The 27,268-nt window shown below is 38.7% G+C and overlaps 2 protein-coding genes across 2 annotated transcripts; one reads left to right on the top strand and one right to left on the bottom strand.

Annotated features, from left to right (window-relative positions):
• Positions 1-1,035: 1,035 nt before the first annotated feature.
• Positions 1,036-8,784, bottom strand: hibadhb (3-hydroxyisobutyrate dehydrogenase b). The gene is made up of 8 exons (XM_026185563.1): positions 8,657-8,784; positions 7,613-7,773; positions 7,381-7,490; positions 7,163-7,284; positions 2,382-2,515; positions 2,179-2,255; positions 1,938-2,094; positions 1,036-1,646 (listed from the first exon to the last, which is right to left on the bottom strand). The coding sequence occupies exons 1-8, from the start codon at positions 8,724-8,726 to the stop codon at positions 1,488-1,490; spliced, it is 990 nt and encodes a 329-aa protein (XP_026041348.1). The 5' UTR covers positions 8,727-8,784; the 3' UTR covers positions 1,036-1,487.
• A 767-nt stretch (positions 8,785-9,551) lies between these two features.
• Positions 9,552-27,244, top strand: tax1bp1b (Tax1 (human T-cell leukemia virus type I) binding protein 1b). The gene is made up of 18 exons (XM_026185979.1): positions 9,552-9,662; positions 14,676-14,871; positions 18,315-18,417; positions 18,840-19,030; positions 19,203-19,361; positions 20,133-20,281; positions 20,415-20,505; positions 20,999-21,184; positions 21,380-21,631; positions 22,280-22,450; positions 23,042-23,114; positions 23,345-23,463; positions 23,746-23,871; positions 24,424-24,510; positions 25,318-25,516; positions 25,609-25,760; positions 25,871-25,956; positions 26,197-27,244. Exons 2-18 carry the CDS (start codon positions 14,695-14,697, stop codon positions 26,393-26,395), a joined length of 2,520 nt encoding a protein of 839 aa, XP_026041764.1. The 5' UTR covers positions 9,552-9,662; positions 14,676-14,694; the 3' UTR covers positions 26,396-27,244.
• Positions 27,245-27,268: the final 24 nt, after the last annotated feature.

Genomic DNA, 27,268 nt, shown 5'->3' with positions numbered 1-27,268 from the left:
CAAACAATGAAAGAAGTTTTAGGCAGAGCCTGAAAGAACCTCGTTTGGCTGACACGATCCATGATCAAATACACATATTATTTATTTATTTTGAGAGAGAGAGAGAGAGAGAGAGAGAGAGAGAGAGAGAGAGAAGAAACCAAACCCACGGCTGGATGTATAATTTATTTTAAAAAATAAAGATGCCATAACTTGAGCTTCGGCGTGTCATGCGCGCTGATGTTTGTGTGTTACTGTCTGCGGAGACCAAAGTGCTGCTCTGTTTGCAGTACCTATCAAGTAGATGACAACACAGCTCTTAGCCTACAGTGCTTAATGGACTTTTTATGGGTTTGTCTTGTGATCGCATGACCTATGGCACCTTGTCCTCTCAGTGGTTCTTGGCAAACTAGATCAGAAACATGCCGTCCTCCTGTCTGGCGTAAGTGGGGATATAAGAGAGGGGTAGATTCCCAAACTAATGAGGCGGACAACCTGGTGCAGCAGTTTACCACGGCTTTGTTTCTTAGCCTGACGAGTCAAAGCGCAAAAAATATGAAAATCTTAGAGAGCGGGGAAGAATAAGTTGTTCTACAAGTTTTGCCCCTGCATGTGTTTCTCTATCACGCCGCATCCCATCACTGCATCCCCTCTGCAGCAAAGTTTCCCGTGGCAGCTGTTTGTTCAGCATTTTACCGTGACTTCTAATTCAGAAGACACACGATACGAAGTAACATTTGGGAGCTATTTAACTTACTAGTGCTCTGAAGCATGGGGTGAAAATTACGCAGTGCGAGACCAAATAGGAGCTGCACAATGTATTTAAATCTTAAATTGCCATCTCTTTCGCGAGAATTAGCATCCTTCTTTCCGAGTGTGTGAATTTTGACTGCATTTAATTGCGAGTTTGCGGACTGCGCACATTGGGTTATTTGAGGTGCTTCCTGGGGACAACGTATTGCCATTGTACAAGGTCACACTGAAAGCGCAAGAGTAAAAAAAAAAAGTATTAAAACTGAAGTCAATTTGAAGCTAAAATCCAAATAAATAAATCCGTTAAAGACGCCAACATTGTTCTTTATTTTGTTTTTTTAAACAGGATACCACATGACACCCAAGCATCAACTCCCCTATGAACAAAAAACAAAACAGCAACATAAAGAAACCATTGCAAACAATAGATAAATACGCAGAGAACAAACTGCATTTGTAGTTGTTCAACCCTAAGAAGAATTTCTGCTAAAAGTTTAGATACATAGATGATAATTCAACATCTTGTAAATAAAAAATGAAATGAGTGTTTTTACTATAAAAAGGCTAGATCACACAGGATACATGATTTCCTGACAGGAATGAAGTTCTCATTTGATTTGTCACACTTTGGAGCTCTGAGACCTTCAAGAAAGAAAAAAAAAAAAGCCCTTGTGGTGAAATGCACCCTAACTACGCTATGTTAGTCCTGTGCAGAGCTGGGCATGGAAAGGCTGTGGACGGCGTGGAGGCTGACATTACTGGCCCTCCTCCTCACGCAAAAATTGGAACACTGAGGAGAAATCTTTATTGCCGTAACCACGTGCGCACATCATACGATACACCTGATGGGCTAAGGAGCCGAGAGGGACAGGCGTCTTTGTGTTGGTTGCTGTGTTCTGAGCGAGGCCCAAGTCCTGAAAGATAAAAAAAAAGCCCCACATACATTAGAAACACAATCAAAGCGGAAAATGTCATTCTGAAACCACAAGTTAGAAGACCACAGTGTTGTATTAATGAGTTGCTGTCATTAAAGTAAGGCACAGAAATAAATACACCATAAACAAATACTTTATGAATGACAAAACACTTATTTAAAAATAATGGTGCTGCTGGCAATAAGCCGTCGACATCACTGAGAGGAAATGTTATGACTATAAAATAAAATTCCTCCCTCATATGTGTGACCGTGAGGTTTACAAACTAACCTTAGCCATTAGCTGAGTGCCAAAGCCTCCCTGGTAGTTATTCCCAGAGGGGACTCCTTCCATGACTCCTGGTACAGGGTTGTAGGTGTCACTAGACCAACACCGGCCTGAACTCATGTTCAGGATTTGGGCCAAAAGTTTGGGATCAAGACCAAGTCTGGGATTTGAAACCAATGTTAGAATTTAACCACATGATGTTATTTGTCATCCATTTTCTGTAATGCTAAGTAAGCGTTTTCACCTGATTCCCAAGTTCATTGTCTCAGAAGTCCCGATCATTCCAATAGCTAAAAGCATGTTGTTGCAAATTTTAGCAGCCTACAACAAAATGGTAATTCGTTAGGTGACATCTACATTTCTCATTTTGTGAAATGGTTACGAATGAACCTGTGGACACATGATCAGTGTTTCTCAGAATCACAAAGGCCAGACAACGGCTCACACCTGTCCAGTTCCAACTTGACCGCAATAGATCACATTAGCTCCCATGCAGCTCAGGAGTTCTTTAGCAGCAGTAAATTCCTCCTCTGCTCCTCCAACCATGAAAGTCAGTTTACCCGAGCTGGCGGCACCCACACCTGGGAAAGGGAAACCATGGTTACATACAACATCTGGTATACAGTGCTACATTTTTTTAAAAGTGTCATTTGTTTGATAAAAATTTAAAAAGAAGGCAAATTATCTAAGTAGTAACTAATTTTAAAAATATACTATCCATAACCACGCAGCCTTATTAGCAGCTACCGTTCTATGCTTTACACATTCAGCATAGTGTAGAAGAACAGATTTCATTAGTACATCCAGGGCTAGTGGAATATTTTTAGTTTAATATGACATTTATAAAAAACAAAAAAAGAGAAAAGATCTTGTTGCATTTTTTTTATTAGTGTTCTGCACTCCCAGTTTCCTGCCTTCTTTAAAATAAAGGTGCTGTGATTCAAATGCAAACAAAAGAGACCCACTACGAAGAAAAAAGTAAATAAAAGGTGATATTCTGTCAACTCAAATCTTGTAGGTCATGGAAATGACAAAAATGAGACTGTATGCGAGGTTAAACACACAAAAAATAAAATAAACGTATAAAAATATAGATATAAAATATAATTAAAATCCCTCCAAAAAAGACTTGAATGAAAAATTAAGATGATCGACAACAAATGGAAGAGCTAAAAGCAAATAAGTTGTAGATAAATGTATTTTCTCCCACTGTTGGTCAGGATTTGCCCTAATATAAAACCAGCTGTTGCTGGATTCTTTTGTGCATTAAGCATGCATTCAGGTTCATATGGGGTTAAAACCTTGGCAAATATAATAACCAGGTGCAAGCCACTGGGTGCCAAGAAATTAACCAACAGTGTCTTATAATTAATCTTAAAGTTTACAGGAACCCAGCAGAGGAGAAGGGCCAGGATGGGCGGAATATGTGACTCCCTAATCCTTCTGCGCAGTCTGCCTGAAGCCTTTTGTATTAATGGGAATCTAGAAAGACACTGTGCTGGGAGTTACAACAGGCAAGCTGAGAAGCACGAAAAGCATGGGTAATGCCTTTGAAACTCATCCTGAAACAAGGTACATTTAAAAAAAAAAAAAAAAAAAAACAACCTGTGTGTTATGTTGTAAACCAAAAGCTTTAACAACTACGCTGGCATATCAATGTAGTGCCTCTGTGTTGTTCAAAGGAACAGCATGGACACTTGGCCGAGGCATTTAACAATATAACAAGTAGCTGTGATGAAAGAGATAACCACGACTTCTGATTAACTTCATAGACACGCAGGAAGCAGTTAACAACATTCACAGCTGTGTCATCTGCACAACACTGAAAACTGCCTGGATTACAGTAAAGTATAGACGGAAAATTTATTTGATATTGAAGAGTAGTGACATAACGGGGACAAGTATATGGATTTTATTTTTTTTTTATTTTTTTTTTAAACTGCTGGTAATATTGGATATAATTGATCATTTAAATATTACCAAAATGTACTCAAAGGCACATCTAAAAAGATGAAAATCTGAGCAAATCTATCTTATAAATTGAAACTAGACACAAATGTATTTATTTTATAAGAACATTCAGAGAGTCTAGATTTAGGTTAAAACTGCTTCTTTCGAATAAGATGTGGGATTTGTTGACATCATTTAGGTTTTGGGAGCGTGTGTGTGTTGCATTCGGAATGTGTGTGTAATCCATTTCTTACACCCTGTGTGTTGTACACTAACTAACTAGCCAACAGTTTGCAAGGCTGGGATGATGATCAATTCCAAAGCTAATGTTTTTTGCCAAATGTAATTCAGACTTGTCTAGAGGAATTCTGCCATCCAATTCCATGTCATAGACATTCAAAATGAAGCCTTCCTTGTGATATGAACAGTTTTGGACATTGATTTTCCTTTTCAGCATCCCTCTCTTATTTCTGACTGTGGCCTTTGGTACAGTAAAGATTTCAGTCTGGTTTCTCAATTGGTCCTAACATTTATTCACCCAAAGAAACAACTTTTAAAACACATGTTGACTCAATTATGTTCTCTCCGTGTGTGCTTTTAAGTTTAAGCTTACACCACACTGCCACTGTACTCCTTTTGATTTCTGCCTGACAGAAAGAGAGATGTTCACTTCATTTCGGGGCTAAAGCCTGGTGACTGACGTGCTGTCAGAGCATGACATACGGTTCAGATTGCATTACTTAAACTGCCGCCACCACACAAAGAAGTTTGAGCCAGAAAGCAGGACAACTTTAATCCATGTGCACTACAATGGGGTGGACGCATATAAATCATTAGTAATCTTTAGAGCCAGTCCATAAAAAAAAAAAAAAAAGGACCAACTTCAACTCAAAGAAAGTGGCTGTCTTGACAGCGATTAGGTCAAGTTCAAAGAAGCTGTGCTTCTTTGTGGATCTCAAGAAAGCCAGAGGATGAGCACACACACACACACACACACACACACACACACACACACACACACACACACACACACACACACACACACACACACACACACACACACACACACACACACACACACACACACACACACACACACACAGCTATAAAGCATCTTTGAAGGCAAAGCCATTTCTCCTCCTTTAGCACGATGGTGGTATTTCTTATTAACAAACACTAAAACAAATCAGCACGAGTGACACTGAACTTGCTGTGATAGAAAGACGTATTTGGATGTCTTTATCTATTCAAAGTTAATCTGGATGTATTGGTAAAGACAGTGTTCATTAGAGTTGCCATTTTAATCATCTAAAATTCAAATTTTCAAAAGCTAATCACATTTTGTGGTGCTACAGGTTTGACATACATAAATCTCACAGAGTTAACGTGGATCCATTTCCATGTTTAGATTCTTGTGCTATGCTAAAGTTACTTAGCAAGAAGCCAGCAATTCCACAAATACCATAAAGCTGAACCAAAATGCTTCTATCCAGGGAAACAAAAATCTATTCAAATCACTTAAAAAATTTTTTTATTCATCTTGGTGTAGATTCTCAGTTTATGAAAAAAGCTATTTATATTGTCTCTTTAGGACCACCCAACTTTTAAACCAGCTTTGTACTGATTAACTGCCCCTTGCAAACAGAAGGTTTGAACAGAAGGGGTGGGGGTGGGGGAATGAATCCCCTGTCACTGACATAGAAACTGAATACTGGAGTAGTCAGAAGTCTCAGCTTTTGGCTTGGAGGAGTTACTTGCATATCCAGTGCTGTGCTCGACAACTTCCTGACTTTTTTGTTTTTGTTTTTTTACATTGATCTGAAACATGTCAGTGTGGCAAACAAAATTTAATATTAGACAAAGATAAGCTTAGTAACTACAAAATGCAGTTTTTAAAATTATTCATTTATTAAGGGGAAAGAATGGTTTTAAGTCCAGACTTTGTTAGGTCACATCACAACCTTCCTCTTTATTTTTTTGAGCCATTAAGAGGTGGACTTGGTGGACTGTTGTGTTTTGGATCAACGTCCTGCAGCACAATCCAAGTACATTTGAGCTTAAGGCCACAAACTAAAGGCCAACCATTCTTCTTCGGGATTTTCTGGTAGAGAGCAGACTTTAACATTCCATCAATTATGGCAAACCGTTCAGGTCCTGAAGCAGCAAAGGAGCTCCACACCATCATACTACCACCACCATGTTTGACTGGCATGATGTTATTTTTATGAAATGTGTTAGTTTTACTCCAGATGTAATGGGACACAAACCCTCCAGAAAGGTTAGTTTTTGTTTTATCAATCCACAGAATAATTTCCCCAAAAGTCTTGATGATCATCAAGATATTTTTTGGCAAATGTGAGATGAGCCTTTGTGTTCTTCTTGGTCAGCAGTGTTTTCCCCTTGGTACTCGCCGATGAATGATATTTTTGTTCAGTCTCTTTCTTATCGTTGAATCATGAACTCTGACTTCTCCAGTTCTTTAGATAATGTTCTGGGTTCTTTTAGTGACCTCCTGGATGACCTCCTGGAGTCATTTTGGTAGGCCGGCCACTCCTGGCAAGGTTCCCTACTGTTCCACGATGTTTCCATTTGTGGATAACGGCTCACACCATGTTTCACTGGAGTCCCAAAGCATTACAATTGGCTTTGTAACCCTTTGCAGACTTATTGATGTCATTAACTCTGTTTCTCAGCTGTCCTTGAGTTTTTTTAGATCATACCACTGGTAAGTTTAAATAGCTTTGTTCCCCCTTAATAAAGAAATCATTATTTAAAAAATACAAATAACTGCATTTTGTATTTAATTATTTTAATCCAGTTATCTTTATCTAATATTTAAGTTTGTTTGATGATCTGCAGCATGAAACCACTATGGAAAAAAAAAAAAAGAACAACCAGGAAGGGCAAATACCTTTTCATAGCATTTGACCTTGTCCATGGTTGTTAACCATCTACCATTGTTAGCCTACATGAAAGAAAAGCTGCAATGCATCAGTCTCTCATTGCTATCAGAAGAATGTCCTCAGGAGTATTAAGATATAAGGACAGGTTATTAATACCCTTAAATTACTTTGTCCTACACAGTAATTTAATGGGAAGCCAGCAATTTCACAAATACTATAAAGCTGAACCAAAATACGGTACATCTATCCAGGGAAACAAAAATCTATTCAAATCAAATAAAAATTGTTTATCAAATAATCAAACTACTTAACTGTAATATGTTTGAAAAACACAGGTGAAAATAATAAAACTAATAAATAAAATATTAAACTTACCTCCTGATACAGGTGCGTCCATAAAAACGGCCCCCATCTTCTCAGCATCAGCAGCCATTTCTTTTGACACAGCTGGGTCAATAGTGCTGGAGTCAATGAGTAGGGAGCCTTTCTTTACCTTTCTGTTGATAAAGGTTCAATAAGTTTAGATAAATCTGAGATAAGAGATAAGGGAGCATGACATGCAGCACATATTCAAAGAGAAGCAAAAATAGTACTTAAGAATGCCATTGGGTCCAGTGTAAACGTCGATGACATTGGGACTAGAGGGGAGCATTGTTATAATACGATCAGCCTTCTCTGCTACCTCAGCCGGATTATCCACAATCTGAGGAATAAAGACCCCAAAAACAAACAGGCACATACACAAAACAAAAAAAAAGTGTTACAAGATGTACAATCATTTTATTTTTTTAACACAAAGATGCGCGAACATTCAGCTTAGACTACCTGAGCACCCAGCTCTTGCACTTCCTTGCAGGACTCTGGGAACACATCGGTAGCAATGACTGGGTATCCATGCTTCAGCAAGTTCTTCGCCATTGGGTTTCCCATATTTCCCAGACCAACAAACCCCACCTGTGTCTTTGAGGCCATAGACCTTGTGGATACTGGAAAACAACCACCAAATTGAAGATTATAAGACACATTGTCCCCGTTATTTATGCGGAGAAGTAATTTAATTTTAATAATTACCTGAATTTCAAATTACAGAATTAATTAATTTTATTTAAATATATATTTAGATTGAAATCTTCCCTAAAACACAAAATATATTCAGTCCATAGTGCATTTGTCCTGCAGTATCAAAGTACCACCATTTTTAATGTTTACTTAATTAAAGGGCATCATTCGTAACACAAACTTATTTCAATGTTAAAAGTTACGTGTTGAATAAATACCATTGTTGTGCCTTGGTATTAACATTAAAAACAGATACAACACATGCCTGTCTGGGGGAATTTTAATCACTGCGTTTTGTTTATTCATATTCTGAATAATATCTATGCTATCCAAAAGACAGCATTTTTTTTCAAATATTTACATTTCTCCCCCCTCATCAGTTTCTCTAAACAACTGTAAGATGTTATAAAGATGCAGACCATGTCTATGTCTACAGTGTGTAGTGGTAATATTGCATAATGTGCCTTGGATAAAAAGGCAAGACACGGTAAGACGTGAGACCAAACGATGACAATTTTTGTCCTGGACCGTTTTGAAATAATGAGTAGTGTGTAGCTCTGGTAGACAACTCGCCGTCAAGGAGGGTGTAATCTTTAACAAAAAAATATCCTTAAGCAGTTAATCGTCAACAGAATGCCCTGCAGCAGCTAAACTCAGTCCAGCGAAATTTCTACTCAAACTTCTCTCTCTACATTTCAAGAAAAAATGCCGTTTTCACACCACGAAGATCCTTCAAAGAATAACTTTGGGTTGCAAAGTACGCGAGGCGCCCTACGCAGTGCGCACACGGTCTCAGTTTACTGTACTTACCAAACACAAAGTCAACATGCTTGCAACACCTTCCTACTAGATACCGAGACCCCCTCAACACAGCAGCCATACTTCTTTCCTCTTGACCTTACGTGTGACGTAATAGTACGTGCAATGATGACGGCTGAGCCCTCCAATCAATTTAGAGATCTGCACAGTACCGCCTACCGGTTTCTGCCACTGAGCTACAGGGGAGGGTCAAGACTAAAAAAAAAAAACGTCCATTCTCTTCCGCTTATGCTTAAAACATAAATAAATAATAAATAAAAATAACAGAATGCCCAACAGTTCACATCACATACTATATTACATCTTGTATTTTATTTATTCTATTTCTTATAAATTAAATTCTATTCACGGTGCCTGTGGGAAGTAACCTATGTATTCTGATTGAAAAGAAACTAACATTCTATATACACACATATACTCTCTCTTTATGAATATATATCTAGAAGTGTGCCCGATTACGCACATGTGTTTTCTTAAATAATTTCCCCCAGGGATCAATAAAGTATTCTGATTCTGATTCTGATTCTGATTTCTTGCAGATGACCAAAGCCACAGCTCCACGGTGTTGGAAGAATTATTCAGGTCCTGTAAATAATTATGCCAGTAAATAACTAATATTAGTATTTTTTTGTTGAAGAAAAATTGCCATTTTACTCCTAAATATTTTATTATATAACTACATTGCTGGTGCTGTTTTTAAAATACATAGTAATCATTTGTTTGATACTTTGTTTTGATCTTGGGAGAAACATAAACGAATCCCACTAAAGTAAGGTGTGTCATGTGAATCTACACATTGCTACAACGTTATCATCGATGTATTCTTTGTAACAAAGTTATTAATTATAATGTCACAATTTCTCCTCTTAGTGGCCCTTTACGGAAATGACGTAATGTTATTATTCCAGGAAGGGGGCACGGGGAAAGCACTGAACTGCGTCAACAATTGTTTCTGTGATACGTTGGGATTTCAGCTGCTGCCCAACATGACAACTAGGTATGTTCATGGTTTATTTGATAATTTAGATGAAGTATACGACTCTTGGTATTTCAATCTGATCTGCGTTTGTTTTTAGAGGTTTTCTCGCGACACATCGTCGCGAGCTGTTTACGTTAGCTTTAACCTTGTCCCCAATAGCACTGCTCTCTCCGCTGTTTTGTCGTGTTTAATCTAACGCCATGTATTAAGAGAGTTAAAATGGATATTCTACCGAGTGGTTAGCGTTTTTTTAGTTTAGTTCCATTGTTTTGTGGTTATTAGTCTCCTAAGAAGTATGTTGCTAGCATTAGCCAGTTAGCTGTATAGCTAACTTAGCCAGATGTGGTCAATGTTTTCAAGTTAGGCCTCGCCACGGATTCAGCCATTTCCATTTGCGATTTTTTTTTAATTTGATGTTATACTTAGGGTTGATAACTTTTTCGATTGATGTGGATTATGGCTGTGTTGGCTGAATTTCCGATCATCGACTGGGGAAATGTTTTGAGTCAAAGGCCTAATTACGTCGAAGAAAAATATTTTGGCTAAGGCCCAAATGGAAAATCCCTCCCCCTTCTTACTCACGTGGCCGGGTTTTTTATGTTGTTTAACTTGGTGGTAGTAGGCCAATAAGCTTTGTTTTTCTCTAGTTTTTCTTATGAGTTGGCACTGTGTCACCTCGCGTGCTAGGATATATCGTCATTAAGAGGCACAATTTAAAATTCAGTGGTAACCCCTCGCGTATTAAAAGAGTAGATCGCGTATGAATTGAAAGAATGTATTCAGTATCTAAAATGTGGCTAAGTATAAATTACAACGGAGCCATGCTTCATCCAGGCTTATAAAGTAGATTCCCTGTTACTTTACACTTACAAGAAGAATACCCGATCTCCCGGATTGTTTGCAATAAAAAACCCAACAAGTGTTTTTGTTTGTTTGTTTGTATTAGATCGTTTATTACAAACTGTATTAATTTGAAAAATTACTTTCGTGTGCAGGTAAAGTGATCAGAGGTATATACAAAGTACAAATTAAAAGACTGCTGGGTAATGTGTTTTCTAGCTTTGGAGAGCTTTCTTTGCTTTGCTTTCAAGAAAATAAATGTTTAACTAAATCTCAAGGATACTATCATATTCTAATAGGCTTTTGTATGCCTGTCTTTGTTATCAGAGTAACTTTGTTTCAGCTTTCAATATTTACTCTACTGTGTCAGGGCTTTTTCTTGAGATTAACATCCTGAGATCAACTGAAATGTATAATCAGCTCAGGACACACTCCAAGGGCTTTAAAGCTGACCCTAAACCGTGTGTATAGTTATGGGTTGGTTTCTAGGGGTGCAACGATACACAAAATTCACGGTTCGGTTCGATACTTTGGTGTCACGGTTCGATATTTTTTCGATACAAAAAAAATGTTCATGCCTTTTTAATTTGTCATTTATTAAAATTATAAATATATATTTTAACTCAAAAGTACAGTTTTTAAATTTAATGTTGCTGAAACAACAAAGTAATAAAAATAAATAAATATGTCTGATTGAGGAATCACTCATCTTTGGAAAAGAGAGTTTATTACAGAGAAATGGCTCTTTCCAAAATAAAAGCTATACTATACGCTTCTTCTGGGGCATACTCTCAGCAGCATATTAAACATATCAGGTCCCCATAAGGAGAATCATGTGCTAACGGCTGTCTAAATGACTCTGGTAAAGTTTGTAGCATGCGTGCTTGTTGTTTTTGTCTGCTTCCACTTGTCTTTGTACTAGGATGCTGTCGGAGTAAATGTGCAGTCATATTCGTTGTGTTCCCACTAGTGCTGTCAGCGTTAATCTCGTTGAAATGACGTTAAAGCCACAACACGGCAAATCTCTGTTAACGAGCTACCGCGGATCGCCCTGTGCGTGGGGCTGGACGGCCAACACATTAATGAGCTAACTGCGGTAACACACTAGTTCCCACTAATGTAATTGAGCATTGCGTGGCACATCCAACATACTGTTTTACTTTAGTCCATTACGCGCTTACCTTCAGGGTCATACGTCACATGAAAACCAAAATAGTTCCAAACGCCAGATCTGAATTAGGGTGGGGGGTAGAGCTGGGCGATAGAACAAAAACGATATGTATCGCGATATAACTTTTTCTCGATAGAAAAATTAAACTATCGCGATAGACCTCGCCGCTCTTGTCCTCTTAAAAAAAAAAAAAAAAAAAGAACAGCCAATCCAAATTAAGTAGCGCAGAGCCGAACCAATCACAGCCGCAGCGTCACGTCACGTGACTTGTTACGTACAGCACAAGTGCCAAGCCGCACATGTGTATTTGTTTGGAAAGCAGCCAGCCACCGTACTGCCCGGGTAATGGAGGAAATGAGTGTGCCGACTAGAGAAATCAACTGAGCGTGACCGAAGGTTACCGAAGAGAAAACAGATGATGGTTCCAATGCCGGAGAGATTGTCGAACGGAAGAGCCATAGAAGTTCCGTAGTGTGAAGGTATTTCGGCTATTTCAAGTCTGACAAAAAACAGAGTAGCGTGCACTGTAAATTGTGCCGAAAGCAAGTCTGGAAATACAATAAACTGGTGCATGCGCTACGTCCACACGTACCCGGGTATTTTTGAAAACGCAGATTTTTCTATGCGTTTGCACCTTTTGTCCACACGTAAACGGCGTTTTTGGTCACTGAAAACGAAGATTTTTAAAAACTCAGTTTTTGCATTTACGTGTGGACTAGAAAAACGGAGAAAACGCAGCGTCAAAGGTGTGCGCATTTTTTGACGTCACACTGTGCGCCACGTTATTGTTTCGGTGAAATGAATTTCTACAATACTGTTACTGTCAATTCTACTCTCTGCAGTGTTTAAATGCTTACATATACACACAGTTACTGTCCCTCCACACATACGACTCGGTTCTGCTTCTATGCCCCAGCTTTGTTTACTTTTTCCCACCGAGGCTTCTAGACTTCTGATTGGCCAACATTTCTGCACGGTTAGGAATCTAGCGCCACCTGCTGCTTTGGCATGTTCATAGCAGCGTTTTCCTTCATTTCTCCCTTTATGTGTGGACGGGATTATTTTTTAAAACGAAAACGGAAAATCTCCGTTTTCAAAAATACCCGTGTACGTGTGGACGTAGCCTCGGTCTCTGACTGGAAGCGCTAATTCGTCATTCGGCTTTTGTCAGACTAAAGTAACTGTTAAAACTGTTTGAAAAGCTAAGCTATACAACAAGGAGAGATTGAGAATTTCCTTTTAGTTCTCAGTTTATTTGATATTGACAAAAGTTAGTCAGTTTTGTCTGTTCTTCTGTAAAACAAACTAAGATTTATTTTTAGAATTAATATTTTGTTTCTAAGGGGAATTGACAATTTAGTCTGTTTTGTTTGTTCTATTTTGAAACTTAAACGCTTTAGCGGCTGCCTTTTGTGTAGTTTGCAATATTTGCCTTTATTTATCTGAAAAAGTCTCATGTTCCTTAAGTACATCTACCCTGTTGAACTTATTATGGGAAATAAATATTTAAATGAAAACAAGCTGCTGATTATTTCACATTTTACTTGTGAGCAACGGCACATTTAAATCTTACAAATATAGTTATTTGGCTTATATCGTGATAGTTGGGGGCAGGGATAGCTCAGTAGGTAGAGTGGTGGCCCCATGATCGGAAGGTCGGGGGTTCAACTCTACTGAACGGCTACTCTGAGGTACCCCTGAGCAAGGTACCGTCCCTAAACACTGCTCCCCGGGCGTTGCACTGGTGGCTGCCCACTGCTTCACTGGGTGAATGGGTTAAATGCAGAGGAACTATTTCCCTATGGGGACTAACACGCACACTTTACACTGATTACTTTACACTGATAGATATCGTTATCGCCTGAAATGAAAAAAACATATCGTGATATGAAAAAATCTTATATCGTCCAGCTCTAGTGGGGGGTTCAATTTGCCATGTTGTAAGGAGAGCTTAACTTCTGTCTCGCTAGCTTGCCCTGCACTCAGTGAATCTGCATTCGACTACTCCGCCTAGGCTGCACTGTCGAGCGCAGATCCACTGAGCGCTCAACACAGACAGCATCGTCAGAAGAAAAGTTGATAAAATAAATTTAAAATTTTGTATTGTTTGATACATATGCGTACCGAACCAAAAGCACTGTATGAACGGTTCAATATCGATACGAGTATCATTGCACCCCTAGTGGTTTCCTGTTGTAATTCTTTTTAATTTTTTTCCTGACATGTTCTGGAACTAAAATGTCACGACTTGAATAAAATTTGGTTGTCATGAACCGTGGCTGAGTTTACTGCTGGCAAATTACAAGCTTGCCAGCCATTTAAATCAAATTCTTAATGACAGTGTTGAAGTTATTCTTTTTTTTTGACTTAACACTTTCACAAGGACTTCCCAATGCTTTGATTTCATGGAGGTTTGAAAATAGGAATCCATACCGCTTACCAAAATGAAATGGGACTTGAAGTTCAAGATAGATTTGTCCATCCACTTGCTAACATATCTTAAGGGCTCATTGAGAAATGTCTGCAGATAATAAGGATTGTATTTGCTGTGTCAAACTAACTCTAGCTTGCCTGAAAGCTAAACTGGTTAAAAACCACCATTTACGTTGGAATACTTTTTATATTAATGTAAACTAAACAGTTCATTGAATAAATATTTAGGGGTAGTAGTGTCTGAGGAGGTAGAACAGGTCATCTACTAATCAGGGGTTTAGTTGGTCGATGTCTGACTGCTGTAGTCTGCAAGTATTTGGACAAAACCCCGGGTTATTCCTAATATGTTTAATGGAGTGTGAATGTGTGTGAATATTAGACAGTATGCTCAAGTAGAGTGGAAAAGCGCTATATAAAAAAAACAGTCTATTTATCATAAATTACATTCTATGGCCAAAATTTAGGAATCGAATGATTAAACCTTCATTGAAGTTGACTAGTTTGTCTTTTCACTACTCCAGTCATTTGTTGTACTTGTTTCTGTGGGCATTTCATATATATTTGATTGCTTTTGTCTTCCTTTGTAGCCACTGCTGAGTGGATTTTATGGCACTGCTCCTGGATAGGACATTGTTAAGCAACAACATGGACACGTCAAATTTTGCCCACGTCATCTTCCAGAATGTGGGGAAGAGCTACCTGCCCCATGCTGCGTTGGAGTGTCACTATACCCTGACACAGTTCATCAAACCGCATCCAAAGGACTGGGTTGGCATTTTCAAGGTGAATGAGCGGAATAATAAAGCACGATATATAATTATGATCAATGAGGACTATGAATCCATGATGGTACTAACAGAAGTAGTCCAATGTGTATTTTCATAACTAGACCACTAGAGCACTTTATGTGTGATATAATGGAAAGTAAAAATACTGTCTGATAATTTAATTTGTATTATGAACAGCCTGCAGTTTACATCTAGACTGTCTGTTGTATAAACTATTTTATCTATGGAATAAAAGAGAGATTTCAAGTTTATCCACTTGAAACTTGACAGAGGAAGTGGAGCATTTTAACCTCCACCATGTGCTTGGGTGTCCCATATGGGCCTTGTTATAGAAGTGCATTAAATCCAACCCAGTAGCTTTACATTAGCCTCATCTGCATTGAATCGTGACTTTAGGCTTATTATTAAGACCAGCATGCTTTTTATCTACTGAAGTTGAGATGGAAGCTAAGATTAAATACATCACATTAACGAACCCAGCCTTATGGCTCTTTCTCTCTCAATCTGCTTGTGCTGATTTTGTTAGTTGTCTTCTGAATTAAACAATGGCTAAATAATGAGTTAAAGCTAAATCCACAGCCAAATTAGTTGTAACAGTGTATTTCCTCAGATGTTATAGCTGAAGCATATACGAAGCGACAGAACTGATAAATTATACTTTAACAGTGCCACAGGTGCACACAGTTGCATGTAAAGTTTTAAAACATGTGTTAACAGTGGCTTCCTTTCCTAATAGAAGTATTAAAACCCCCAAATTCTCTTGAAATAATTTGCAAATATAACTGCTTATCTTGTAGTTAAAAAGTATGTTACCTTTCTTTTACAATTTGGACAGGTTATAATGTAACAATATTGTAATGCTGACTACAGTGTCACTCATTAATAGGTAATTGCAGGATTGTTATATAGGATTCAACTAGACTGTCTGTGACTCATAAACTCACAGATCGTTTACTCGCATTGAGACTGCAAAACGTGTGTTACTTTAGTGGAAAGGAAAAGATGACTGAAGATGAAAACTTCAGTTTTATATGTATGTATGTATGTATGTATGTATGTATGTATGTACGTACGTACATACATACATACATACATACATACATACATACATACATACATATATATGTTATTTGCAGCATGCACTCATTCTAATGTCATGCTATAGTTCAAGTAATACAGCCCAAGAAATAGGTTCAATTGTTAATTTCTTTGCAATATTGATTCAAGCTCCTAAGTTTACTGTCCTTGTTATGTCAACTATTGATGTGTGCACTTTGCTTTACATGTGATATTATTGTGGGTATATGCAGAGACACTTTCCCTAACCTCACTGATAAATTAGGTCATGCCTTCATATTGAAGTTGGATCGTGTATTATCTGGAGGCTGTTTACATACCAAATTGGGTACTGGATTGTGATACCTCATCACATTGTGTTTAGCCTGAAGGTAGGCACCAACTGGCAGCATAAATCTTAAAACTACAAATTTCTTGAGCTTCCAAACAATAGAGCGTCAGCAGAAAAGGCTGAGTGCAGGATTTTAAATTGTATAAATCATTGACACTGTTGACAGACGTAATGCTTGGTGCTAAAGCTCTATCATTTACCTATCCAGGCAAATGATAGAGCTTTACACACATTCGCGTGAGCTCCAAAGAGTAGTTATAGCTGCTTTTGGCACAGGCTCGTTCTTCCTTTCAATGTTCCCACTAAATAACTCGGTAACCTGGCTTATTTAAGATTCAGGATTCAAGATTTTTTTATTCGTCACATGCATAGTTATACAAGTATTATATTTATATATTATACAAGGCTTATGATTTATTAAGAGGAAATAGAAAAGCACAGCAACCTTCAAACTAGTTTGGTCAAATTAATACTAATCATATTAATAATTAGATAAAGTAATTAAGGTCTTGATGGTAAATGGATTAAGGAAATGTTTGTTTTAGTATGGGTCCCTGTCGGTTTGATGTTGTTGTTCCATAACTGCAAGTATGGAGCTGGTGCTAGCTGTTTTCGGCTTTATGAAGGAATGTTGAGGCAGGTTGTCAGCATTGGCCCAGGAGAAAGCTAACCCAACGTTATAATTAACCTGTCTGACCACAACCTGTCTGTGTGATTCATGAATAACTCTTGAATTTATATAGGCTAATTGGCAGATAGATGTTACAGTACTTCCTGGGGGAATACTGTCACTCACTTCTGTCAGCATTCTTGCTGAAGTGCTGATGAAAAATCGTGTTAAAGCTGAAGAGCATGTTGCATAGGTAGACGTTCAGACTTCTTTTAGGTTTTGGAAAGTTTACTCTTACAGTGTTATCTGTGTTTTTGTCTTAGTCACTGATCTGAAACCAGTGTTTTGGTGTTGTTATGGTAGCCTTACACTTTCTCTGCCTTTTGTCTAATATCTATGAGGAAAAACAGGAATTTACAACATTGCAAAGTCCTCTGTTGTAATTTCCCTACAGAGGTTTCACCCACCACCACCACCTCTGCAGCTCTAATGAGTGGACTGGTGAGGGCTAGCCTTCAGTAATGACACTCACTAACTAGGTGCATGTTTTAATTGCTTCCTGTTTTTTACTGCTGGAGGCTGGAACTGCACTGGGGGTTTTGGAGCACCAGGGCCTTCTATCTCTGGCTCTGATGAACACTCACAGTATTGTGGCTGCAGGCTGTTTGCACACAGGTGAGAAAATAAACTGCCCAGACGTTGCAAAAAGGCTTCCTACATGCAGCTTTCTAGAAACACAGTGTATCTGCAGTGCAATTTGCTTGTATGATTTTTCTTTTCGTTGCCTTTTTTTAAGAGCAGAGTTTTGAAAGTCACACCACAACTTAACCAACTTAGGTGTAATGGTGTAATGGGGTTTAACTGGGCTTGTTGTAGATGCATGCTTGCGCCTGGGAGTGCACACCAAAAACCAGCAAGCTCAATGTGACACTGATTTTGTTTGACAGTTTTATGGCACCAGTCTGAAGTTATGGATGTATTTTCTGCACTTCCCCCTCATCAGTCATCAGTTAACAACACATAAAATACGTATAATTAAATTTTGGTTTTCATTTTCAAGTTGCCTATGTATAAAATTTTCACCTATTTCCACTTTCCTGTTTGAAGTGAGTTGTAGCTACATTTCCACAGCTAGGCTTTTTCATGATAAGGGCCAGACCACATGCACATGGTTAGCAGGAGTGGTTTCCAGATGATAACTTTTGTAAATGAAAAAATATTACAGTAGGCATGTCCTTACACTATCATCCGAAGATAGATTTAAAGCCCTGTGATTACTGCAATAAACTAGTTTGAGATATTTTGGAAGTGACAGCGTGCGGATTTGGGAAAGTTCCCCTGTTAATCCATCCATTGCTATTATGCTGCACTGATGTGGTGAGGGTGTCTTGTTGAATGAATTCCCCACAATGTCTCACAGGTTGGTTGGAGCACAGCGAGGGACTATTACACATTCTTGTGGTCGCCTCTCCCTGAGAACTATGTGGAAGGCACTGCAGTGAACAGAACAGTGGTCTTTCAGGGTAAGAGCATACATACTTTTCAGTAACTTTGACACCTTTTAATAACTGAATATCATGTGGGTTGGTGAGTGAATTGTTAAGTGTGCAGTTGTGGACAGGATGGATAGAGGAGAAACTTTTCCCAGACATCTCCATTCTGGTGTTAATGACATTTGAGTTAATGTTCTGTTTTTGTCTTTTATACCACCCTTCATAAACCGGCACAATTAAAGTGATTTGCCAGACCAGGACTTAACACTTACGTAGTATTTGTGCTCTTTTTGTGCCTTTTTTTTTCTCTCAGTTTATTGTAACTTTGGGTTAAGTGTTCAGGTTAAGATTCGCTAATAACTGAGATATGTTTAGACTTGTGGAGGAATATGATTCGTGTTGCTCTGTTGTCTAACATTGAGCTCACTGACTGAGTGATTTACTTCCCCCAGGGTACTATGTTCCCAATGATGATGGCGAGTTCTACCAGTTTTGTTATGTGACACACAAAGGGGAGATCCGAGGGGCCAGCACACCATTTCAGTTCCGTGCCAGCAGCCCCACAGAGGATGAGCTGCTGACTGTGGAAGATGAATGCAACTCTGACATCCTGGTGGTCACCACGAAAGCTGGCATTCTCGAGGTACAATTTGCCTGAGCAGCAGCGCTCAGTACGCATCGATTTTCATTGGGTTTTATTTTGCTTCAATATCAATTTCTAGCGTGCACAGTTGAAAATTATGATTTCAGTCGTATGTTACCAGTAAATTAAGCTTTTAAAAATACTGAAAAGTGTTTTTGTTTTTTCTTGGCAGCAAAAGGTGGAAGAAGTGCAACGGGAGAAAGATGAGTTGCTTAAAAACATGGCCCTCCTGCAGCAGGAAAAGGAGGAACTGGAGGCTGAGAAAGAGAGCCTGCAGAAGGCGTGTGAGCAAGAGAAGGAGAACTGTGCTCAGCTGAGAAGAGAGAACCAAGTAAGCTGAGAAATGCAGTATTTGTAGCAGTTTTAAAACTTGTAAATAACACAAAATGCCTTTTTCAGGCCATGCTATATATTTTAATAGTCATTAAAATAAGCAGCACATGTGGAAATCAGTGATTTATAGTATTAATGCACTGGCTCTTGCATGGACCTTTTTACATTTGGCCCAGCAGTCTCTTAGCACCCCCTAGTGAAGGGGTCCTAACATGCAGATGTATCCAAACACATGATGTACTGAAAAAATAAATCACACACTGATGGATATGGATGTCTGTATTATCAAAGTTGTAATTCTGCTTTTTATAGTATAACATTAGGTCTTAAAAGCATTGTCAGTCATAATTCACTTTGCCATTTTCTGCCATAAATCTGCTGGTTTTAAAACGGCTTTCAGATGAAAACATGATTACAGATTTTGTGGCTGTTAATTTTATGACTAGACTTTTATATGATTTTTTTATGGTGTGTGAATATAAAGATTCCAAAATTCTGCCTATAAACAAATTGTAAAATATTCATTTCATTTTTTCTTGAACATTTAAAACTCTCTATCAAGCCATCACGTTCATTTTGAATTAGACTTGTATTTCAAAGACAATAAAATTTTAATGTTTTGCACACATTTTTCCTCAAGCTTTGAGTCAGAGATGGAAAGTTGTATGTTAGGAAGTTAGGTACTGCAAGAAGTGTTGTATTTTTTTTATGAATTATGAGGCTTTCTTTTTATTTCAGCTGAACTTTACTTCTGTCTTATGTCTCACAGGAAGTGCAGCATTCTTCCCAGGCCCTGCTGGAAGAGAAAGAGGAGGTAAAGAGGAGACTGGATGAGGCCACAGCCAGAATCATACAGTTGGAGGAAGATCTGATTGGAGTGACACAGAAAAGCATTCAAAAGGAAACAGAGCTAGACAGGTGAATTCTCAGTAAAAGGATTGTGGCAGATTCACTAGATTTTCTAGATTTGTTTGTTTAGATGTACAGAGAGTTATTAATGCGAACATATGCACTATTTAGTTATATATTGTTTTTGTTTCTGTTTCTCCAGTCTTAAGGACAGACTTAAGAAACTTACAGCAGAGAAGGAGGTTCTTGAATCTCATCTTAAGAATGAAAAAGATGAGAAGGAACTCTACAAGGTAATGCTCTATTTTTGTTGATATCAATACTAAATCCTCAAACTTACCAATATGATCTTTAAATAAAGATTCAATGTTTTGTTTTTTAGGCACACGATTGCACAGTATTTTATTGTAAACGGTACATGCCTTGTTCCGTTTTCTGGCGCAATTGGTGTTTCTGTGTCTTTGTTGTGGTATGTACTGCACAGGAACTGGGAGTGCCACATATTGTTGTGCTCCCACAGAAAACCTCTACCTAATTTAACTTGCACCATCACACTGCGTCTGTTTCAAAAGGACGACTTTATGGGCCTATCTCAATCTCTGTTTTGTAATTGAGGTCATGCAACATTTATTTTAATATGGTCTTTGATTGTGATCGGTGTTGTATAAATGAGGTAAAAAACCCCACTCTGTTTGTGTTTTATAACTTCTCGTGTGTGTGTGTGTGTGCGTGTGCGTGTGCGTGTGTGTGTGCGTGTGTGTGTGTGTGTGTGTGCGCGCGCGCCAGATTCACCTGAAAAACCGGGAGCTGGAGAACACTAAGTTGAGTGCGGAGCTGCAGATGTTGAAGTCTGTGGACGTAAACAAGGAAAACGCCATTGCCCAGTTTAAAGAGGAGGTGGGGCGCCTCCAGGCTTGCCTCACTGAGAAGGACAAACAGTACAAAGAGATCCTGGCCAAAGTTTCCACCTTGGTAAGAAAAAAAAAAAGATTTTTGTTTTGAGGTCAGAAGTAGATAATAAACCGTATTTAATATAATTCATTATTATATCATATGAAATTTAAAGATTTCCAGTAGAAAGAATAGGAAGAGGAGAACTGAGATGTAATAACTGATCTTTAAAGAGAAATGAGAGTCAGTCGCCTTAAACGTGTTTACTTCTTGCAGGGAGATGTGAAAGCCCTGAAGGAGCAGCTGCGGCAGAAGGAAGAACAGCTCCAGGCTAACCAGCAGCAGTCCTCTTTGCTGGCTGCCGAGCTGAGAGACGCCTCCAGTGCACGCGATCGTACAATGTCTGAACTGTACCGCATTAAACTTGAGGCTGACAACCTCCGCCAAGCCAAGGCTGAAACTCAGGCCCAGTGCGTCCGCCTGGAATGCCTGGTGGAGCAGATGAAGGCAGAGGCCACGCAGGAAGCAGTAAGAGTGAAACTCAAATAGCCAGACAGCCTTTCGTGTTTAAAAGAGCTTCATTTGAAGTTAAGCGTATTTAATATCATGGTAAACAGGCAGATCAAGAACAAGGATTAATGTCTGGTAACATCTAAAATAACACATTAAATAATAAATATGCAAAAGTTCAACATTTTTCAAAATTATACATCAACTTTCATCAAAAGTTGATGTAAGAGGGTGAAGACTTTGTGTCATATATTTAGATCACAATAGCGTTTAATATTTTGTCACCATAAAGAAATAAAAGATAATAAATCATATCGTATATAATTGTCCAGTTGTGTATAGGTATGCTGTTTGGTTGAGCACTGTGTGAGAAAGTTAACGATATGAAAATAATGGAAACAGAAAACGTTTCTCCCACACAGTTTTTTTGTTTGTTTTGTTTTGGGTTTTTTTAAACTGCTTCTGCATTTGAAAGATGTTGTAATTCTTCTCATACTTGCTGTTTTTATTGACCACCAGTCTCATGCTAAAGAATCACTTCAATATAAACAGTGATAGTGATTATAGTTAATGACTCACAGGAAGTTATATCGCTGCACTGTCACAGTGGACCTTGCAGTTGGCCGGAGTTCTGATCTGTTCTGCTGTAATGTTTTACATCAACAGGCCAAAGCAGAGGACGAAGCTGCTGCAGACCCAGCTGTTGTAGCAGAGCTGCAGAGAGAGGTGGAGGATCTAAAGTTGCGGCTGCACATGGCTGCAGAACACTACAAGGAAAAATATAAGGAATGTCAGCGACTGCAAAAACAAGTGCTGAAACTCTCTGAACAGCAAGGGGTAGGTCCCCACGGATACCAGCCAACATACTGTATTCATGTCCCAACAAGTGAAAGAACAGAATTTCCATTTGTATCTTTGTAACACTACGCCTGCCTCACTTGTACTAGTTAATGCCTTCAGTCATTTTGCCAGTCTTGACTGGAAAGAAGTGCAAGCTGAAAATGAAAATTAACACATCAGACAAATTCATTTTCATTATCATTCAGTCCAGTCTGACTGTATAAAAGAAAGTTTATTTTAATTTCACTGTAGATACATCAAAAATGGAAACTGGAAAATTCAATCTTGGTATAATTGTTCCCAGTTTTTATCTTTTGTTATTTTGGATTTTTACAAATTCTTATAAGTAAAAGTAGCTCAAGCCTGTGTTAATCCTTTCATTCATTCATATATATATATATATATATATATATATATATATATATATATATATATATAAAAACACACAACACAATATTTTATACAGATAAGATGTATTTTCATCTATAAATGTCATTGTAAAATACATTGTAAATATGTTTGTGAATTGTTTTTTTTTCTGCATTTGTTGTTGTTATTATGTCTTCACTACATTTTTCTCGTCTTTAGGAGCTGAAGAGAAGCTCTGCCCAAGAAATGATGGCAGTTCTTCCATCGGGGAGTCCAGACACTTCTGTGCCAGGTACCCAAGTCAAATTATGAAGTGAAAAATTATCTTTAGAAAACAGGAGTTGTGTAGTTCCTTAGACAGTTATCTTTTATTTCTCATTAGCTTTATTTTGAACTCTTGGTTTCTCTAAATTATGTTCCTTAGCAGTTTGGTGATACGTATGTAAATTTTTTATTTTGCAGAGGGTTTTTTTTTTTTTTTTTGTTGAAGAATAATAAACTAATAAAAACATAACTCTATAGGAAGTCCAGGTTCTGCTGATCCAATGTTGGAAGCCATCATCCAGGAGAAGCTCAAAGGCATCAGCAGAGAGGCGTCGGACAGGAACGACAAATACAGAAAATGCAAGCAGATGCTGATGGTAAGAAACATTTTTTTTGTTTATTTTGTTGCTGTATTTTGTCCCAAAATAAGATGTTCAAACGTGTGAGAGACTTTTGTAGTTCAATGGTATGAATAAAAGAAACATTGCACGCTGAAGTACGTGGAAAAATCTCAGCTGGTGCAGACCAATCTTTTATTTACTTTGACTGTTTATAGGTCCTGCACCTCTGATACCTTGTGAGCAGTGTTTTTGTCATTTATTTTTCTCCTCTGTGTATATTGTGGTGTGATGAAAACTGAATCATGTGTTGCCCTTTAGGAGGAGAAGGAGCGTAGCTGCATGTTTGCTGATGAGCTGGCCAAGATGGAAGTGAAATTTAAAGAGCAACTGAAGACCAACGAGAACCTGAAGCTGCAGCTGGCAGCAGAGGAAGATCGTTATAAGGTTAGTGTAGGCAGAGTGCAGACACTTAGCACAGCCCAAGCTGTCAGCTGCCAGTGATGCTCTCCTTCAAAGCAGACCTGATTTGGACTCTTCTGTGTTTTTACCGCTGTGTATGGCTGGTATAGCTCAAGGATCTAGCCTTTGATGCTATCTCTCCCCTTGAACACAGTTTCTCTGACAGTGTTGTTTATGAGCGGGACGATCTGTAAGACGACATTTTACTGCTGTTTATGTCAGGCTCTGGAGACAAGCAAGTCTTGGCTCACAGGACTCATCTCTGGTTGCTTGGCTAATGCTGTGCTTGGCTCAGGTCAGGCGGATATTTGCTTAGTGTCTCACAGGGATTCAAGCAGGTTGTTTTGCTCTGAGCAGTATTGTGCATAAATCAGTCCTCAGCAAAGAGAAGCCTTTTATGGCTGTGATCAATTAACGTCACGCACTATGGTCTGACTGTATTTCACTTACACATTTTTTAATCAGCAGCACATCAAGAGTTTAAGTATATAAAGTGTTTCTTCATTCTTCTGCTTTTGTGCCTTTTACTTTCTACAGAGCCAGGTAGCTGAGAAGGGACGGGAGCTAAAGGAGCTTAAGGACACACTTGTGGTTGTTATGAAGGAGAAGGAAAAACTGGAGGGGGTTAGTGACAGCTTTCATTTTCTCTTTTATAGACTCCTTCCATTTTAAAAATTGCCTGAAATGTGCCATTCCCCTGCCATTTTCCCCTCTCCCAATCTGGTCTGTGTTTAATATGCCTCTAATTGTAGATGCAGAGTAAATGACTTCTTATTTTCCATTCCATTACTTTAGGCCACAGCAAGGTCCTCACTGACCTAAAATGTTGCTTTGAGGTAATGCTGCTAAAGTTAAGAGGAGGAGAATGACCCAATTTGAGGTTTAGACTGTAAATTAACTTGGCGTCTCTTACTGACATAAAAACACAGAATCCTGTTCCCTTTGAAAGTGAGAAAATTCTTTTTAATGAAGGTGTTAATTAAACTGCTTTTGTGAGCACAACAAAAAGCCCCCTCCCCCCAAAAAAAGTCACAGCTCTGTGTTGGGATGGTGCGGCTTTGCCTTTTTAGCTGGAGAGCCACACTGAGATAGAATCAGATATGTGGCCGCGATGCCCTAAAGGTTAGAAAAGCAGCTTCTCTGTCTGGAAGGCTGCGGGTTTCATGACGAGACCAGCAGGATAGAATCTGAGTGGAACAAGTGAAAAAGCAGTGCGTTAGGCTCCAGTGGAGCTGCTCCATGGTCAGCAGCAGGTTAGTGTGTGGTTGTACTGGGCTGTGAATGCAATCAGGTTTTTTTCTGGAAATTAAGATTATATCTTAAAGACATGTTAAAACAAAGTGTTCTCACTATATGCACATGATGGGACTGAATTTTGTCAGTGGTTTTTGCTGTTGTGAAGAAATTGTTTCAATTCCCCTTTTGCGTCAGGAGCTCCAGAAGGGCAGCAGCAGGAAGGGAGATCAGGGGACCAGTGAGAAAACCAGTCTGGAGAACCTCCAGTCCAGTGTGCCTTTATTCCTGCAGTACCCTGTCCCGTATGCACAGGATACCCCTACCCCTCTGTTGGTTTCTCAGAGCCCCAGCAAGCTGCATTTTGGGAACCCTTACTCCATCTCGGACTCAAAAGGTTTGTTTTCTTTTCAGAAGTCTTCACTAAACATTGCAGAGATGAGTGACTTTTTATTTACAGTAGCCGTGTCTCTGAAAATCCTCCTGCAGATGATGCGGATGAGTTCTCAGATGACCAGCCACTTAGGCTGCCCCCTGTAGGCCCGCCATCCTGGGACAGCAATGTGGTGTGTATCCAGCCTACCCGCAACCACAGCCGGCCAGAAGGCCATGAGGAGTCAGAGGAAAAGCAAAACAATAATGTAATATTCTCTCTCCCATGTGCAGTATGCAGTACTTCTAATTTGTATCATGTGCGTTTGATTATTTTAATGCCATTTTGCGTCTCCCCCTGTCTCTGCTGCTCTCTCAGGGTAATACCAGCGAACAGCCCACAGTAACTGAAACTCACAGCACATTTGTGAATGATGGACAAAATGCCTTCTGCTTTGATCCCAGGTAACACACCTTGATAATAACCAAACTCTCCAAGTGTGTTAAACTTGTGTATTGACGTGTGTAAAAACGTCTGCAGCACCCCCCCCACCCCATTAGATGAAGCGCAGGCCACCCACGTTGCATCAGACGGATGCTCTTTATTAGCCGTGCTCCTGTTTTGCCCACGTCTTTGCTTGACTGCTTATTAACGTGAGCTTTCTCTCCCCTCTTTCTCTTCTGCCATCCACTTCCCACGCGCAGCATGGACATGAAACGATGTCCCCTCTGTGAGGTCATCTTCCCACCCAACTATGACCAGAGTAAGTTTGAGGAGCACGTGGAGAGCCACTGGAAAATCTGCCCCATGTGCAGCGAGCAGTTCCCGCTGGACTGCGACCAGAAAGTGTTTGAGAATCACGTGCTTACTCACTTCGACAGCCACCCGCTAAACTTCGACTAGATAAACAGAAAATCAGCACATCCAGTCTGCTTACTTCCTGTCAACCACTCACAACACTTTTCTTTTTTTTTCCTCTTCTTTTTTTTTTTTTTTTTTTTTTTTGCATGTAATGGTGTGAAGATCCTCTCTTTAGGACTATACTGAATTTTGCTTCTTTTTTTCTTTTTTTTTTACTTCACCTTAGAAATACTTGGAGCTGATTTAACATTTAAAAATGAAAATGATTCAGTGACATGGCAGGGCTACCAAATTTGTTTTCACACCATTTTCTTTCTTTTAAGGTGGAAGGTTTCATTTAATTTGGATTTTAAGGATACTTTTGGGGGATAAGACTGTTGTACGCATATATACGGACTTTAAACGGACAGATCTTTTAGTCCACACGATGTAATGAATCAGGGAAAGAGATAAGTGTTTACCAAACTTACATTTCAAACATGCAGCCAAATCTGCCCCCTTACACTGTACACGTCATTTAGTCAGACAGCAACCTTGGTGCACTATATGCAGTCAGGGAGAACTCTTCAGTGATTATATCCATACATGATTATACAGTATATGCTCAGATCATCTATTTTAGAATAATTAAAGCCAACAATATTGTGACAGCCTTGATAATTTATGTACGACTTTTAGGTTTCCTTTTCTTTGGGTTTGAATTATTTAATTGTGTCTGAATCTTTAAGAACTTTCATATCATCAGCTAATCGCTGCATGCCGAGCTTCTGTTGACCTTCCTTTTGTTCTTTTCTTTTACAGTAATAACTTATTTCATTCATAGAAATGTTTCATTAGTTTAGTGAGTTCCATGTATCTAAAATGAATTAATAAAATCTGTCTAAAACTGAATTGTGTCCAAAGAGTTAATAATGC

Source organism: Astatotilapia calliptera, chromosome 11, assembly GCF_900246225.1.
Source record: "Astatotilapia calliptera chromosome 11, fAstCal1.2, whole genome shotgun sequence".
Classification (NCBI taxonomy): Eukaryota; Metazoa; Chordata; class Actinopteri; order Cichliformes; family Cichlidae; genus Astatotilapia; species Astatotilapia calliptera.
The sequence above is the reverse complement of the archived record's forward strand: the minus strand, read 5'-3'. Positions and strand labels throughout refer to the sequence as shown.

Coding starts and splice junctions, on each gene's coding strand:
- hibadhb (XM_026185563.1), bottom strand. CDS start 8,726: ATGGCTGCTGTGTTGAGGGGGTCTCGGTATCTAGTAGGAAGGTGTTGC. Junction 2,256..2,381: donor GTCAAGTTGGAACTGGACAG/GTGTGAGCCGTT, acceptor ATTTTGTTGTAG/GCTGCTAAAATTTGCAACAA. Junction 2,095..2,178: donor ACAATGAACTTGGGAATCAG/GTGAAAACGCTT, acceptor TTCAAATCCCAG/ACTTGGTCTTGATCCCAAAC.
- tax1bp1b (XM_026185979.1), top strand. CDS start 14,695: ATGGCACTGCTCCTGGATAGGACATTGTTAAGCAACAACATGGACACG. Junction 20,282..20,414: donor AAGGAAACAGAGCTAGACAG/GTGAATTCTCAG, acceptor CTGTTTCTCCAG/TCTTAAGGACAGACTTAAGA. Junction 23,872..24,423: donor CAGAGGAAGATCGTTATAAG/GTTAGTGTAGGC, acceptor TACTTTCTACAG/AGCCAGGTAGCTGAGAAGGG.